Source organism: Coccinella septempunctata, chromosome 8, assembly GCF_907165205.1.
Source record: "Coccinella septempunctata chromosome 8, icCocSept1.1, whole genome shotgun sequence".
NCBI classification, from domain to species: domain Eukaryota; kingdom Metazoa; phylum Arthropoda; class Insecta; order Coleoptera; family Coccinellidae; genus Coccinella; species Coccinella septempunctata.
Window position 1 is genome coordinate 19,403,126 of NC_058196.1, and position 16,964 is coordinate 19,420,089.

The 16,964-nt window shown below is 35.6% G+C and overlaps 1 protein-coding gene across 1 annotated transcript; it reads right to left on the minus strand.

The window, feature by feature from the left end:
* Window positions 1-947: 947 nt before the first annotated feature.
* Window positions 948-14,512, minus strand: LOC123318906 (bifunctional purine biosynthesis protein ATIC). Its single transcript, XM_044905686.1, has 8 exons — window positions 14,332-14,512; window positions 12,685-12,901; window positions 10,489-10,764; window positions 7,202-7,538; window positions 6,872-7,120; window positions 3,522-3,921; window positions 2,391-2,551; window positions 948-1,218 (listed from the first exon to the last, which is right to left on the minus strand). The coding sequence occupies exons 1-8, from the start codon at window positions 14,381-14,383 to the stop codon at window positions 1,099-1,101; spliced, it is 1,812 nt and encodes a 603-aa protein (XP_044761621.1). The 5' UTR covers window positions 14,384-14,512; the 3' UTR covers window positions 948-1,098.
* Window positions 14,513-16,964: the final 2,452 nt, after the last annotated feature.

Consider the following 16,964-nt stretch of genomic DNA (forward strand, 5'->3'; position numbering starts at 1 on the left):
CGGCACAGACCTACGAAGCTTCACCCCTAGGTGCTTTCTACACCCCCCGAGTAGCCACACCAGCAGAGTATCGTACTAACAGTAGGGGTGTTCACTGGAAAGTAAAGAAAAATTAAGGAAGGTTAGCCACCTCACTGCGTTCTGTACCCCTCCGGGTATCCACACCGGCAGGCTATCGTACCTACAGTAGGGGTGGAACTGAAAATGTGGCATAGGAAGGGTGAGATTGGATGCTGATGTTCCAAGATAATAATATGGAGTGTTGTCTTACCTATGGACTCTGGACGGTTCAGTTCTGTACGTGCACTTGCACCGGAACAGAAATATACTTCGGCGAAACAAGAGAAAAAAAATCGAACGAAAAAAAGGAAACTCTCCACTGAAAGGCTTTAAATGAAAAGAAAAATCTCGATTTAGCGTACTCCAGCAATAATCGGGTTCAATGAATAAAAATGAATTAAATCGACCTGCGGGGGACATCTGCTTTTATACCCACCAGGGGGGTGTAGAAACTAGATGTGCCCCGGATGTCGAAAATCGGTCAATTTTGCGTCAATGAAGACATCTCAATTTCTGCTTATCGGTACTGGCGAACAAAAACTCTGTTATCTCCCAATTCAGGATGTTTTATACGGTGCTTTTTTCAGAACTGAAAACGGAATAGAAACGGTGCGGAATGTTAACAGTTCCGAACGATATCGGAATCCTGAATTGAAAACTGAAAATATTCCCTTCAAAAATTAACACGAAATAAAATTATTCAAAACGAAACAAAAAGATTATTCTAAAATGAGTGTGCATTTCCGCCAAAAAATTAATCATCATTACAACGTATTACCTTACTAGGTTAGTGATTTGACCGCTAGGTGGCGTTTAGCTTTTTGGATGCGTCAATATCGAAGAAGATAACATTTCATACCAGTAGGTTCTAATAATAATTGATTCGATATAATATCGAAGAATTTTATTCTATTTAGGATATAATTAAAATAATATGTAATATACACACATATTCATTATTATAATGAAATGACAAAACGATACAAGCTACCAGAATGACCTGTTTCATACAGGTGTCTCATATGATTTTCGAGTAAATCAGTGATGAAATAGCCTCAGGTTGGTGTGAGCTAAGACGATTTTATGATCATTGCAAGCTTCAATGACGACTTCATCATTAGTGGAACCTGCCGGGCTTCCTATGAACGTAACACCACTCTGAAAAAAAATCATAAAAAATGGTAATACTCGTACGAAAAGTTCATATAGGAAATAATTCAAGTTTTACGAATCATTAGCCTAGTTGCACACACACCGATTTTGGACGGCCCGGAATAAAATCGGCCGATATTTTATCGGTAGCAGTTGCTAGCACACTCACCGGATTTTTACCGGCCAAACGATCAGCCAAACGAATTCGACTGAAATGGTCGGTAAAAAACATTGAACTAAAGAAAGAACTCCTTCTTGAGTTCAATGGTAAACAATCGGTGCTAGAACAAACGTGTACTTAGTCACGCACGCCACTACATCCCGGTATTGCCGGTATTGAACGGTTTCTCACCGGCATTTTACCGTCACCGATCAGTGGTCGGCGTATGTGCAAGGTCCCGTTCCCACACGTGGTTCACTATTGGAATTTGGACGACCGATAAAAAATCGGCCGTCCAAAATCGGTGTGTGTGCAACTAGGCTTAGGGTTATAGTACCGATTAAACGCAAGTAAAATACTATACATGTTCTACAACTGTTCAACAACAGCATGTCCAAATTGATTGATTTTGGCAGTTTGCTATATGTACAATGTGTTCGCCAGAAAAAGACCCTATAGAACAGAACACTAACCCTATACCTTATATGCGAAACCATAGGAGATACCGAAAAATTTGTCTACAACAGTCCGTCCTCAATAATATAATACGACTAACTCCTTTATTGTATACAGAGTGGCAATACAAAGTTATACCTATATTTCATCCGACATTGGAATAGAACTTTAAATACATGAACCCCAATAATATACAGTAAGTATGTTACCTTTCTGATCGAATTGCAGGTTTTCCTAAAAACGTTCTAAGTTAGATATCTACCTTAGAGTACTTTTTATCAATCAACAGATTGATTTCCAAGAGCTCGAACGCAGTGTTGCCACATTTCGAAAATGCATAATTTTCTATTTTTTTTCATACTGGTATGACCATGTGAAACGAATGATCAAAAAAAGATTGGCGCGAGCGGTACTCGAATGGAAGCCAAATTGTCATTAAACATTAGGAAGACGTTTCAAAAAGTATAGAGAGTTAATAATTAAGAAAGTGCTTACTTAAAGTTATTAAGATGAGATAGGAAATTCTCTGTATTATTTTTGCCAGAGTTTTATTTGTACTCACCAAAAATGCTCTATCCACATTATCTCTAAATGGAAAGAAGGCATCAGAGGCTAAGGACACACCTTTCAATTGGTTCATCCAAGATTTTCGTTCCGTTTGAGTCAGAGACTCTGGTACATTGTCAAACATAGCCTCAAATGTAGCTCGATCCATGTCTTTGCCTGCAAAAATTAGGGATCGCTATATTTTCTCATTTAATGGTGAAGCATGTGGTTGAAGAGCTGAACTTCGGTTCTTAGGAGGATATTTTATACGGTTGGTTCCAACCAATTATATCAACCCTGGTAAGCGTCATGACATCAACTCTTAAAATCTTAAATGGGAATGGGACACCTAGTCTATTCAAAAATATCATACACACTTGCAAAAAAATAAAGCAGTTACGATAGCAAGTGTTGCAATGAAACATGAAAATAACTACTGGGCATATTTAAACACGAACCTTACGTTTTGGAAAACTTCAACTCGAATTTCTTGGATGCAGTGCGTATTCTTACCTTCAATTCTGTGTTTTGTGCATAACTAATGGCACAGCTTACAGAAGATTCCTTCTAAGGACAGTTAGAGTCGGTTTTGTATGAAACACTGCCCAGATATGAGATGTGGAAGAATCGAAAGTTAAAGTATATACGAAGAATTATAATTTCAACGTTATTTATTTTGAGTTCATTGTCAGGCAACAATTTTTTCTAGTTAATTTGCTCCTGACAAATTAGTGCAAGAATTGACGCAGGAGCAAATCGTTGATTTCATTTTCAATTGATTTTGTTTCAGAGATTGGGAGTGAAAGCCCTAAAAGGTTTGTGAAGAGCACAACACACGTGCCACGAAATTCGAATTACCTTCAAAACAAGATATCACTCATCAACCCCCTTCCCATTTAAGATTTTAGGGGTGCCTGTCGAACATCACGCTCACAGAGTTGATACAAATTGATTGGAACCAACCGTATAAAATTTCCCCGTGCGAACCAAAGTTTACCGCCTATTTTTGTATTTTTTCTGATTTTGCATGGGGACCTGGATATTAAAGTTGGTACCTCTTCAAATTGACATACTGTGTGTTGATTTCTATTTATTATTCTACCGAACCATGCAGCGTTTTCGCTATTTTATAATTTTTCATACTCACCAACAGTATCGTTTACATAATTATCGATTGCATTTGAAATTTCTGCTCTCTTCACGCCTTTCCTGAATTTCATATTCAATATTTTGGGATGCTGTCTCAACCACCAATTATCTGCTTTATCGCCAGCCAATCGGGTACAATGTATTCTGGACTGCTGACCAGCACCAATGCCAATCACCTGTCCATTCTTCGCATAGCACACTGAATTACTTTGAGTATATTTCAGGGCGATAGTGGCTACAATAAGATCTCGAATAGCAGACTCTGGTAAGGTCTTGTTCTTTGTCACAATGTTGCTGAATAAATTTTTATCGATAACGGCATTATTTCTCTGTTGTTCTAATGTCAGTCCAAATAGTATTTTACGTTCGATTGGATCCGGCTCGTAGTTGGGACAGATCTGGAACAAAGTTAATTTCATTTACGACAAGGATGCACAAAAATCTCTTGCGACACCATATCAATTGACTGAAAGAATAAAGATTATTTTTTGTATAAGGCGTTGTATGTTAATGGGGAACTAATCACTACTTTGTGCTGAAAATTTGCATATTAGGCTTTTCGAAAATGAACTTGATGCGAACTTCTGCAACCTTTATACTTATTGGTATACTCTAACTCTAATGTTTTACAGTCCTTACTCACTTTATTACTTATAAGTACCAATATTAATTGGTACTATGTTAACTTTGCCACGTGTTTGTAGATTAGTGGCATATTGAAATATAATCTGCCCCACAAGAGTTAGGGATATCGTATTTAATCGTTTTTTAAAAGTATGTAATCTTCGAAAAAATCGCTGTAAAATCATTTAAAACTCAATAACAAATTGAATCGATCCAATAAAAATCAGTATTAGTCATTTCGTCAATCTGGTCAATTTGGTTCTTTGCATATGCTTCATGAATGTTTTTATTTTGAAATGAAGTCAGTTTATCAACGGCTCCGATTTGAATTGAGTTTTCTGAAAATTCCAAGACGTAAATTAACAAACGCTGAGGCTAATAGGGCTATCGGAATGCTACAGGGTGGCCTAACTCAGCTTGTTCTAGCGGAAAGGCTCCAAGTCAGCCAAAGTGTGATATCTCGACTTTGGAATAGGTTCAGTTCAGGGAGAGAGGTTCCGTGTTGGAAAGACCAAGGCTTGGTAGGCGACGAAAAACAACATTTGCTCAGGATCATTTCATCACCGTTTCGGCGAGAAGAAACTCTACATCTACGTGTAGAATGCTACGGAATACTCTTCAAAATGCAGATGGGGTCCAAGTTTCCATCGAAACCATCAGACGACGTTTGAGAGAGGTGAATCTAGGTTCTAGACGTCCGTTAAGAGGGGTTCCATCAACACGTGACCATAAGCGACAAAGACTGGAATGGACAAAGCAACATATCAATTGGAACGATCAATGGCGTAGTGTCCTTTTCACTGATGAATCCAGATATGGACGATTTTCAGATTCTCGAAGGATAAGGGTATGGACAATCCCACGCATACCCCGTAATCGTGGCTATGTCCAAGAAGTCCATCCATTCCGAGGGGGTAGTGTTATGGTATGGGCCGGGATATGTTTCAACGGGCGCACAGATCTATCCATTTGTTCTGGGAATATGACCGCCTTACACAATAGGGAGCATGTCATTGACAATGTTGTGCCAAATTTTCACGCTGCTGTTGGTGAAACTTTTCAATTTCTATACGAAAACGCTAGACCGCACCGTGCAGCCTTAGTTGAGAATGCGCGCGAGGAGCTTGGTATTCCACATTTACCAATACCTCCGCACTCACCAGATTTGAATTGCATAGAACATGCATGGGATATGCTCCAAAGAAGATTAGATAATCATCAACCTACCCCAGAATCCTTAAATGATCTGAAAGAGCTTCTGCCCCGTTTATGGAACCAAATTCCTCAAGAAATATTCAACAACCTCGTGTGTAGTATGCAAAGAAGGCTGTTATTGATGCCCGTGGAGGCCATACATTGTATTGATAGTCTTAAAATGCTTGAATTCTCTGGGAATAAAATTTCGTTATTTTACTCGATTTTTCTTAACCACCCTGTATACGCTGCAGACCTACAGGCTAAAATTAATTTGAAACTTGAAATCATATTAATATGAATTTTCATCACAAAAATCTTATTTTAACTATATTTTTTTGCAATATAAGTCAATATCCCTAACTCATGTGGAGCAGTATATCCTTTATTTTTGACATTAAATGAGACGATGATTTACCGATTTCGTAATTTTTGAGCAAGACTTCTGTCAAAATTGAGCTTTAAAATGTTCTTCAACTCTGCACTCCATGTAATACAAATATGCTCGTATCGTAGTCACAGATAGAGAGCAGTTTGCCTCTTCAAATTTGTGTTTAATTCTTTCATGGCTTGTTCTCTGTGTTTCCAATCCAGATTCTTCAGAATTAAACGATTGTTCGCTAAGAAAATTGACTTTTCTAAAGATTTCCACAAAAATAATGCTGGATAATACATATTAGTGAATGAATTTCGCTTCGGAACTGAACATTCGCAGACCCTTCAACGTCAACATCAACTTCTTAGAACACTCTAATTGGAAAAAAAATGTGTATTTTCGATTGATCAGAGACTGTATGCCGGAAACAGTCTACTACTTTCTTATTTAATTAAAATGGCAACAATATGCTACGCCTTGGATAAAACTCATTAGTTTATTAGCTATAGAGATCATTTTGAAGAAAATGGTAAAAATGGCAAATCACACTTATTTAATATTTCTGCTGAGGAGGATTCAAAGAAAAATCTGTACCGGCATTTTCATTATTGTCAATATGTGTAGTTTACTATATCTAACCATGGAAACAATTTTCGAATTTGCTACCATTTCGACTCGAATATTTCGCTTTAAATTTCGCGATCTAGGTTTATAAACCTTCTCCTTCAGATATCCCCATAAAAAATAATCAGGCGGACTCCTGGGGGGCCATCCAATAGTCCCTCTACGAGTCTACGAGAAATGATGCGTAGTGTGGTAAGTGGCTTCATCTTGCCGAAACCATGTTCGCTGATTGAATCCTCCAAATGGAGTTCTGACACTAAAAATTGCCCCAACAAATGGCACAGTAACGCTCGGAGTTCACGTTGACCGCAGGTCCTCGTCGATCATCGTGAAAGAAAGAACCAATGATGCTCTCAGTCGGGCATTGCTGCCCAAACTATGACTTTTAGGCCATGTTCGCTCATGTTTTCGTCTGGGCATCACTTCGGCCCAGTAACGAATATTTTGTCGTTGAGCCAGGACGACCGCGAATCACCGTTTCGGTAATACATCAAATAACTACAAGCATAACTGTGGGTCCTGTTACTTACTTGTAGAATGCAATAATTTCCACCCTTCTTCTTTTTGAGTATTTCTAAAGCTTCTTCAGTATAGCCTGGAGCAATAACACCATCTGAAACTTCCCTCGAGATTATTTTAGCTGTAGGAACATCACAAACATCTGATAAGGCTACGAAGTCTCCGAAAGAAGACATTCGGTCTGCACCTCTAGCTCTTGCGTATGCTGTAGCTAAGGGAGTTAACTGATCGGTCATATCGTCCACCATACATACTTTCGCCTGAAAATAACGCTGGCTTACTATTCATTATAGTTACAGGCAGTTTCTCCTATATAAAAATCGATAAAATTATAAACTGACCTCAATATCACTGAGTGTTGTGCCAACTGCAGCTCCAGCAGGTGACACATGTTTGAAACTTGTTGCAGCAGGTAAACCTAGAGCACTTTTCAATTCTTTAACTAACTGCCAGCCATTTAGAGCATCACATAAGTTTATAAAACCTGGAGAACCGTTGATTACTTTGAGAGGCAAATTAGGTAAAGTGGTGAATATTTGTGCTGGTTTTTGATGAGGATTCATGCCATATCGTAGAGTAAGTTGGGACACTCCAGAGGAATACTGCTTTCTGAAGTAGTCTGTTATTGCCAGATCATATTCAGAGGTGTGGGTGAAAGCTTTTAGAGCCAATTGTTGCCTGGAATTGAATTTATTTGAAAACATTATGAAGTCACTGTACGTATGCACTATGCCCCACGCTAGGCCAGGGGATTTGAAGGAAGTGAGGATGATTTCTACAAGGTGTTTCATAGTTAAGTGTACATAGCTCAACTCCGGTTGGAGGACATCCAGACGATTGCAGAAACTTATGATCATAGGGCCTGTAATGGCTATTGTGGATGACATTTTTGGTACCTAAATGTCCGAACTTTGAATTGGTACATATTAAATGGAGTTTTTTTGACTCATCACCGTTGATTTGCCAATCAACTGAAAATAAAAATGCGGGACCGCGCTTAGGTAAATTTTTATCGAATATTTTGAGAACATTAATCCTTGGCCATGATGAAAAGAGAAGAGAAAAATTTAACTTATTAATCGAAATATCGATACAAACAAGAAAAAGACCAACATTTACTTACTTCAGATTTCTTATAGTATATTTTCACAATTATTATGAGTAATTATGATAATTCTGATTATCATGAATGAATGATTTGGACTGGCAAAAATCTATAAACTCAGAGTAAATCAGAGAGCAAGAAAACGTGTCGTCATCGAAGAAGAGTAGCGATAGACCAGTTTCGCTGTTATTTGAGCTTACCAGTACCCCATAACTCAATCAACGATGTCGGCTGTCGATGTTTCCCGCTCTTTCCACATACCTAGATTACTTTTCTAAATTTCGTTATACAGTGTGTTTTATGGGCATCTTTCCGTCATTCGAAATTTCACGGAGCCGGGCCTGGATTTCTGGTTTTTTTCTATACACGTCGATGGGAATGCGCCGGTTATATTTTCTCACCATAAAAGAATGAAATAATCCAAGTGGTTCCAAACCTATGACTTTCAGAAAGTATAGACTATACCACAGCCCAGTTTAAGGTAAGCGCACATACAACGGCATCGGACGGACGGTACCGATCGGAATAAATTACTTTCAATGGAACTGAATGGAGCAACGCACATATGTGCGGACGGCAGGCATCGCATCGCATCGCATCCGACGGAATTGAGGAACGAGAATTAAATTCCGACCGATGCGTGATGTGTCGGCCGATCCCGACATATGTGCGATACCAATCGGAGATTGCCGCGGCATCTGCGTCATTTTACAAGTCTCTACATGCATTGGCTTGTACTGGTAGTCATACGAAATACGAATTCACGGCAGAAGCATGAGTTTTCAGGAGAACTTAATACTGCGCGTACAAAATTATAGTGAATTGTACAGGGTGGGCAAATTTCGATGTTTTAGCACTACAGTTTTTAAACCAGAGGAGATAGACAAAATCTGATACCCCATTCTCGTTCTCTTTTTCTGAGAAACTAACAATAGTAGTAGTCATTTTTGGCCACTTTCTTTTGTTTTCGAGTTATAAGCAAAAAGTGGAAAAATGGCGATATCGAAATAAATTTATATCTCCGCTAATATTGATGATAGAGCTCTAAAATCGAAAGATTATACAGGCACAATCCAGTGGCGTGCTCGCCTTTTTAGCAGGATTTTTAATTACGAAGCTATGACCCAAAGTTATGTTTTTTTAAATGGGAACACTAGTTTTCTGTGCAATTTTTTGAAAGATTAATTTTTACTGATTTCAAAAATATATAACATCATATGGTTTGTATCAATATAAATAATAGAAAATGGTCAAAAACCTTTTTTCTCAATATTTCTATGGTTTCAACTTTTGATGAGCATAGAAAAATATAGCATCGTATGATTACCAGTGTCTCTTTCTATAAGTCCTTTCAGTATTATAAAAATTTATGAAATATATATTGATTCAAATTTTGTGAAAATTGGTAAAAAGCATAGAAAGAATGACATTGCCGGAAGGAGACTTCTTGTTTTATAAGAAACTCTATTTTTCTGTGCTCGTCAAAAGTTGAAATCATAGAAATATTGAGAAAAAGTGTTTTTGACCGTTTTCTATTATTTATATTGATACAAACCATATGATGTTATATATTTTTGAAATCAGTAAAAATTAAGCTTTCAAAAAATTGCACAGAAAACCAGTGTTCCCATTTGAAAAAAAAATAACTTTGGGTCATAGCTTCGTAATTAAAAATCCTGCTAAAAAGTCGAGCACGCCACTGGATTCTACGTAAAAAAGTGCCTGTATAATGTTTCAATTTCAGAGCTCTATCATCAATATTAGCGGAGATATAAATTTATTTCGATATCGCCATTTTTCCAATTTTTGCTTATAACTCGAAAACAAAAGAAAGTGGCCAAAAATGACTACTACTATTGTTAGTTTCTCAGAAAAAGAGAACGAGAATGGGGTATCAGATTTTGTCTATCTCCTCTGGTTTGAAAGCTGTAGTGCTAAAACATCGAAGTTTGCCCACCCTGTACAATTTAAGTGACAGAAATTATAGCAACCATTTTTTTTTCGTCCTTCATCAAGTCCGGAAATAAATGAACATATTCTCCAAAATCCTTCCTTTTTTACATATGTCATGTATCCACATTCGTCTACGATTCCTTCGCTTTTGAAACTCTTCTTCCTCCAGAACAAACGCTAGTTCCTCACCGCTTGAAGACATATTCGCAACTAATCTATTCCTCCGGAGTCCGGCGATTCCGATGTTATATGTGCGATACCTTCATAAAAATTCCGCCGCTGCCGTGCCGTTCCTTCCATGCCGTCCGTCCGACGCCGATGTATGTGCGCTTACCTTTAAAAGGGCTGTGACTGTACTAATAAAATAGCCTGTTTTTTCTACAATTTATTAGCCAATGTAGATCCTACAACTATTGGGTATTTCATCTCGTATGGGTGTACCCAACTGGCTGTTGAACTATGAATCACAAATCACAATGCATCATGCTCGAAAAGTTGAGGGAAAATTATTGTAATAAATAAAAATTTTGTGTATTGAGTGGTTCAATACAAATATAAAATAATATTTACCTTGTGTTCGCCGAAGTGTCAGTGTCTGTGGAACTTTTCAGCTCTTTAACTATAGAGGAATAATCTTTTGGATCACAAATAACAGTAACTCTGGCATGGTTTTTAGCAGCAGCTCTGAGTAAAGTCACACCTCCTATATCTATATTCTCCACAGCATTTGCTATTGTGACATCTGGATTGCTGACAGTCTTCACGAACGGATATAAATTACAAACTACAATTTGGATGAGATCAATTTTTTGCTGCTCAAGATCTGCCAAATCAGATGGAATGAGCCTAAAACAATAATAATAATGATTTTCCATTTCATGCGCAATCTGAACAATGTCGGCGCTATATATTCGGCCAAATTTTATCAGTTTTATTTATTCCTAATTTAATCGCTAAACTAAATTAATAAAATTGACTGAGATGAGTCAGTTTCCATGTTGTATCATAAAAAAATAGATCTGTTTCACAAAAGTGGGCATAATTGAGCAATTGAATAACCAATAATGGGCTATGCAAATATGACATCGAAAAAACTATCGAACATATCGCCATGAACAGTGTTATGTAGAGATAATTTCTGATAATTGTCGTCATTTAAACGGTTTTCCAGCAAGCGGCACAATTATTTTGATTGCAAAAATAAATAAAAGTACTTGAAAAATAGGGTACGACAACGTAAGAATGATGACAGACAATTAGAAGCTGAAAAAGAACTGCCCTGACCGAGAGGGACATGTAGATTTGATTTTGAAAACGTAACAATGGAGGAGGCCACGTAAAACATTTAATTTGAGTTTATTCTTTTTATGTTGCATTGTTTTTAATTATGCTTTATCGTCGAAATAAATAAATAAAATAAATAAATCGTAACTTCAAATTCCCTTCCGATGCTCTGAACTGTTCAATTATGTTTTTCTTAAAAACGGATGAAAAAACATACAGTGAATTAGAAAAAAACGAAAAAAAATTCAACCTTAACGCCCTCTATCTTTTTCCACAGCAATATTTCATTGAGGTATATTTGGTCCTATCGCCATATTTTGGCAATCTGCCCTTAGCCTATGTCCCGATAGTTATGAATCAACCTGTATATATAGGGACCTATTGAACAAGTTCATCAAACTGTTTTCATTAGGACCCTGTACATTGAATTTTAATAAAGTTATTCAGTTATACAGGATATCTTTTAAAAGGTGAGGCTTTTTTTGAAAGAAGGTAGAAGTCATCAAAATAAGTCATTTCACCAAAAATTGTCTATATAAAATATTCAAGATGGCTGAGCTACAACCTCTAGAAGCTTGACTGTGGGAGATGACTCTGGCATCAGAAAAACGAAATGAAAAATAAACATATGACTGGATAATGTTAATGGATGATTTTAGTACATCCGAGTCTATCTGATTAGTTGCATCAGGTCATTTGAAAAAATATTGTATCGTGCGATTTGGGATGAAAACAGTGTAGAAAGTCGAGACAGATTATTGAAAGTGCTTATGATATCAAAGTACTCTTATGTGTTACCCTTGTATGAATTGTGTTACCTAACCTAACCTAACTTTATAATCTTTGGTGTTCGACCAAAAAGATGGTGATGACCATCGTGAAAACATTTGTGAATAATTGAGACGAATTTGAGATTTCGAACTAATATTCTATTTTTTTACACTTGGTCATAAGTATTTTTCTGTCAGATGGTATCGAAATGAGACATTTCATAAAATCGTTAAAGTTACTAGATAATGAGAAAAATTCGGCAATCCCAAGTTTTCATTTTCATTCCCACGTAAGAATTGAACGGACCAATAACCGAAACCATATGCTTGAGTCAGTCCTCATGAGTTTTTTCCCATTGCTTTGAAAGTTTTGTATTTTTTTGGTGAAACACTTTATTTGACCATTCAATCTTCTGTTAAAAAGCCTCACCTTTAAATACACCGTGTCTATGGCTGGATTAAACTGCATAATTATCGTGAAATCTCCTTCAAAAACAATTACGTATAAAATTGTTTTCGCTAAGAAAAATATTTCACTCCAAGAATACTGAAAAACAAAGATAACCCTATTGCACTAATGAATTGAGAAATTCAGTCTTATCTACAACTCATTGAAAGAATTCTTATATTAAATTGGATTATTTTAAGGTTTTATTCCTTTCCATAGGAATGTCTGTTATCGAAGTGGAAAATTTATCTCATATATTCTTACCTTGAAAGAATACCTCCATGTACAGCGGGATGCAAAGTTTTCACCCGACCACCAAGTATCTCAGGAGCACCTGATATTTCAGAAACATCCTTTACTGGTACCCCAGTATCTCTTACAGACTTAGCAGTACCTCCACTGGCTACCAAAGTGAATCCCAAATTATTCAGTTCTTTTGCAAATTCGATAAGTCCAGTTTTGTCAGATACTGATAATAGAGCTGTAAAATATAAACGCTGATAAATTTAAGAAGATGTTGTACTGAATCGTACATCAAGAAATGCTGAAGCAATTGAGTTTCAAATAGTCAGTCACAGGGTGATAACTGCATAATGGTAAGTATAAGGATAAGATAAGAACACAAGCTCTTATTTATGGGCTTTTATTTCAAAGATCCCCTGTCTTGAATTCCTGGGTCTTCTATTTTTGAGACTATTTGGAAAATGTATCTAATTTATGCTCAGAAAATTATTATCTTTGAAAATTTTAAAGACCATTACTTACTGAGAAAATAACCAACAGAAGTAAGGAGTGGTTATTTTCATTATCATCAGTTTTGGAATGGAGGGAGGAATCTTTCAATTTTTATTTTCAAGGTCTTTGGTGTCCATTCTGGTTCTAGTGTTTGTTAAGCTTAAGCTAAGCATTTATAAATTTCACAGGCCTGCAGATTTGGCAGGCTGAAACGAATTGAAAAAATCTTATTGAAGATTGACTCGCATAAAGAACCATTAGGACTGTTTATTTTAGGTTGACACAATGGTGCACAATTTGAACATTCATTTCACTAAATAAAAACTGTATTGATTACATGTTAAAATTCAAAGTTTGGCTGGCTTTACATGAAGAAATATGCGCATTCACCATTATTTTGTATTTATAAAACTACAAACATACATAATATCATTGAGTATCAAATTAAGCTCAAACTGAAATTAATACTCAATGATAATATGTGAGAGAGAACGAATACGTTAACCTCTTTTTACGCACAATTGTTCTAGGGAACAGGGTTTTTTATTCCATTATTGAAATTAGCCCAGGAAAATAAATAATAATGAAATGATTGAAAGCACAATCAGGTTGCTCATTATTCGATTATTATACTTTCCCTCCCCCACAAATTCAGCCTAGGACCGCCCTTGGTAGTCTTATTATTTTGTTGGAATGCCGAAAATAATAAAATAGTCTCAAACGTTTGGGTTGGACTGATTTATGGAGTATTCGCAGTCAAAATAGTCCTTCCGGTCGTAAACAAGGAAATGAGCTAAAGTACTAAGGTAGTTTGAAGGTCCGCATCAGCAGATAAATAGTTTTTTCAGGAATATCTAACTCCTCAGCTCTTCATGTAAAAGAACGTTTTTATGAATTCGAATTCGATTTCTGTCGCGTTGATATACCATAGACAACCTGCGTTGATAGTGTTAATATATATGCAATCTACAATACATTATTATATTTTATGATTATTTTGTTATTCATTTGAGATTAATTCCATCCAGAAATGAACGAAATAAACTACGAAAATATTTGCCCATTTGAATTAATAATTATTAGTTAATAAGTGATGCTGCCGTGTAGATCATCTACCTACAGATGCTATTAAATTAAAACTTTTAGGTTATAGAATTGTAAAATGAATGAACTTACCTATTTTCTTCGTTTCCATGATTACTTTTTTTGATAAGAAACAGGTGCACATATATCCCAAGACTATGCTCTCTTAAAATGAATAAACTTTTTGTTGTTCTTTCATTTATGGTAATTGTTATCAAGTCTCAGCAGGAGGTCTAGGGTTATCTAATTTGTCTTGCGACTGAATATTTTACGTCAGGCTAACCGGTTGATAAGTCAATCCAAACAACAATAAACGAGAATGAGTATCGATGGTAGCATGTATATTTCTAGGCGTTAAAATACCCTATTCATTCAGTAATTTTTTATTTACATCTTATAAGCATATAGGTACACGACCAAACCATTGTATAAAGACAGTCTTTAACAAGAAGATATAGTATTTTATATGAATGAATACAGAAAAGCGTAACAATTGAAATTTAATTTTCCTCACTTAACCCAGTTAAAAACAGTAATTCGAAAACAGTGGCGTAGCTTGCTCTAGTGAGGGCCCCTATTCAGTACTTGACAGGGTCCCATATTCTGTAGCCAAACACATACGAAGGTCAAAAATTTTTCAGATGGACACGAAGACACATGCATTTATTCAACAGGGAAATTGGAATCTTATGTAAGATATAATGATATTTGACAAAGGCAAATACCACCTATTGTGTAAAAAATGAGGCTGTGACCACAGAACACTAATATCATGTGACTAGAGTCCCGTGTGACGTCAATAAATTCGGGACTGATATTCGGTCCCGAATTCAACGATGCACTGAACTGGTGCTTTGAAATTATTAAGCAGTGAAAGAAGTAGCGAAAAACTCAATTTTCAGTTCAAATCATAAGCCTATTAACAATAATAGCACTTTCTCAATGAAAAAAGTCTCAATCACTTACATTACAGTTTCTCAATTTTTCTACTCTGGGTGTCACCTTACCTCCCACGATACACCAAATGTTTTCGAATAACTCCAAAAAATGATTCAGCTAGTCTTGAATTTACTGAACCATTGTAAACAAATAATCATCCGTTCTATTTTTCACAGTCTCGTACCTGTACCTACCTGAAATTTAATGTGATCGCATTGGAATTATGAGGATGATAAATCCGCCATATTGAATATTTTATATAGACGGTCTTCGTCAAAAAAAAAAGACGCACCTTTAAAAGCCCCTGTATAATTATCACAGAAGTTTGAAATGGAACGAAAAAATTTCAACAGAAAAACAGTTGGAAATCAATATTTTAATGGAAATACATCAGAAATGGATAGATGAACATTTTTGGCACACAATTCTTTAAAAGCCTTATACTAAATTCACGGATCACAGTCATCTTGAAGTACCTGATTATTGCGAAATTCTATAAGAGAAGAGTTACGTCTTGTATAATTGTAACAGAAATTGAGGGGTTCTTCAGTAGTTCAAAATATAATTCATATGATATTTGTCATAAATAATAATTCATCAAGAGTACAGCAGCATTTCCTTGTTCACTAGAGAAAATCTATTCCACATTCCAATGAATGTGACAATGTAATGTTGATTATTTGATGTAACGTCGTTTTCATTGATTTTTTTAGATAAATTTTTCACATGTGAAAAAGGAGAAAAAGTGCAGCAATATCATACTCTTACGGAAATTGGAAAAATATATTATCTAACTATGTTATAAATTTCAATCAGTTCTTGACATTACATTGGCAATATATAAGGAGACGAATTTATATGTAAATATGTATGGATAGAGTTCTAATCATTATCAAACTTACTGTATGAAAATATGTCGAAGATATTTACATTTTAATTTCGTGGTCAGTGGTGAACATTTAGTATGAAAAGATACATATAGATACAACATCAATATTTTTTAGCTCTATAAATATCGTACATTATTTTTTTTAAGAAAATATTTTTTAATTTTTTACAGAAGATTCAGGAAAAGTTGCAGTTATCTGCTATCTTCTCTTGTTATGTCACTTTAATTCGAATAGTTCGAGATCCAGTATAAAAAATGTATACCCTGATCTGTTATTCAATGCGATAACAACGAATATAATATATTATATGTGCTAGAGTTAGATAATAACATAGACATAACCCCAACAAAATGATACGCCACTGGTTTTTCCGACAATAAAATTTACTGTTTCAATGCTCATTTAATTTGGAGCAAATTCGTTTTTTTGACTTTTTGATGTACCAGGCACCGTTTCCGGTTAAAAAAATAAAACACATTCTCATGCATGAAGAAATCGCCAAAATTTGATATAGCAATAAAAAGCTTACTTGTTATTATTATGTACCTACCATATCAAATTTTGGCGATTTCTCCATGCATGAGAATGTGTTTTATTTTTTTAACCGGAAACGGTGCCTCGTACTGCAAAAAGTCAAAAAAACGAATTTGCTTCAAATTAAATAAGCATTTAAATAGTAATTTTTATTGTCGGAAAAACCAGTGGCGTATCTTTTTTTTTCTGAAAATATTCAGTCTCGCTGCAGTACGGACGCCACTGGTAGAATAGAAAAGGAATGATATTATGCAAAAAGTGCTCCTTGACGCTCAAAACTAATGTCTCAAATTTAATGAAAATATTTCACGCAATATGAAAGTTATTAATGAAAAACATTTTTTTTTCTATAATTTTAACACC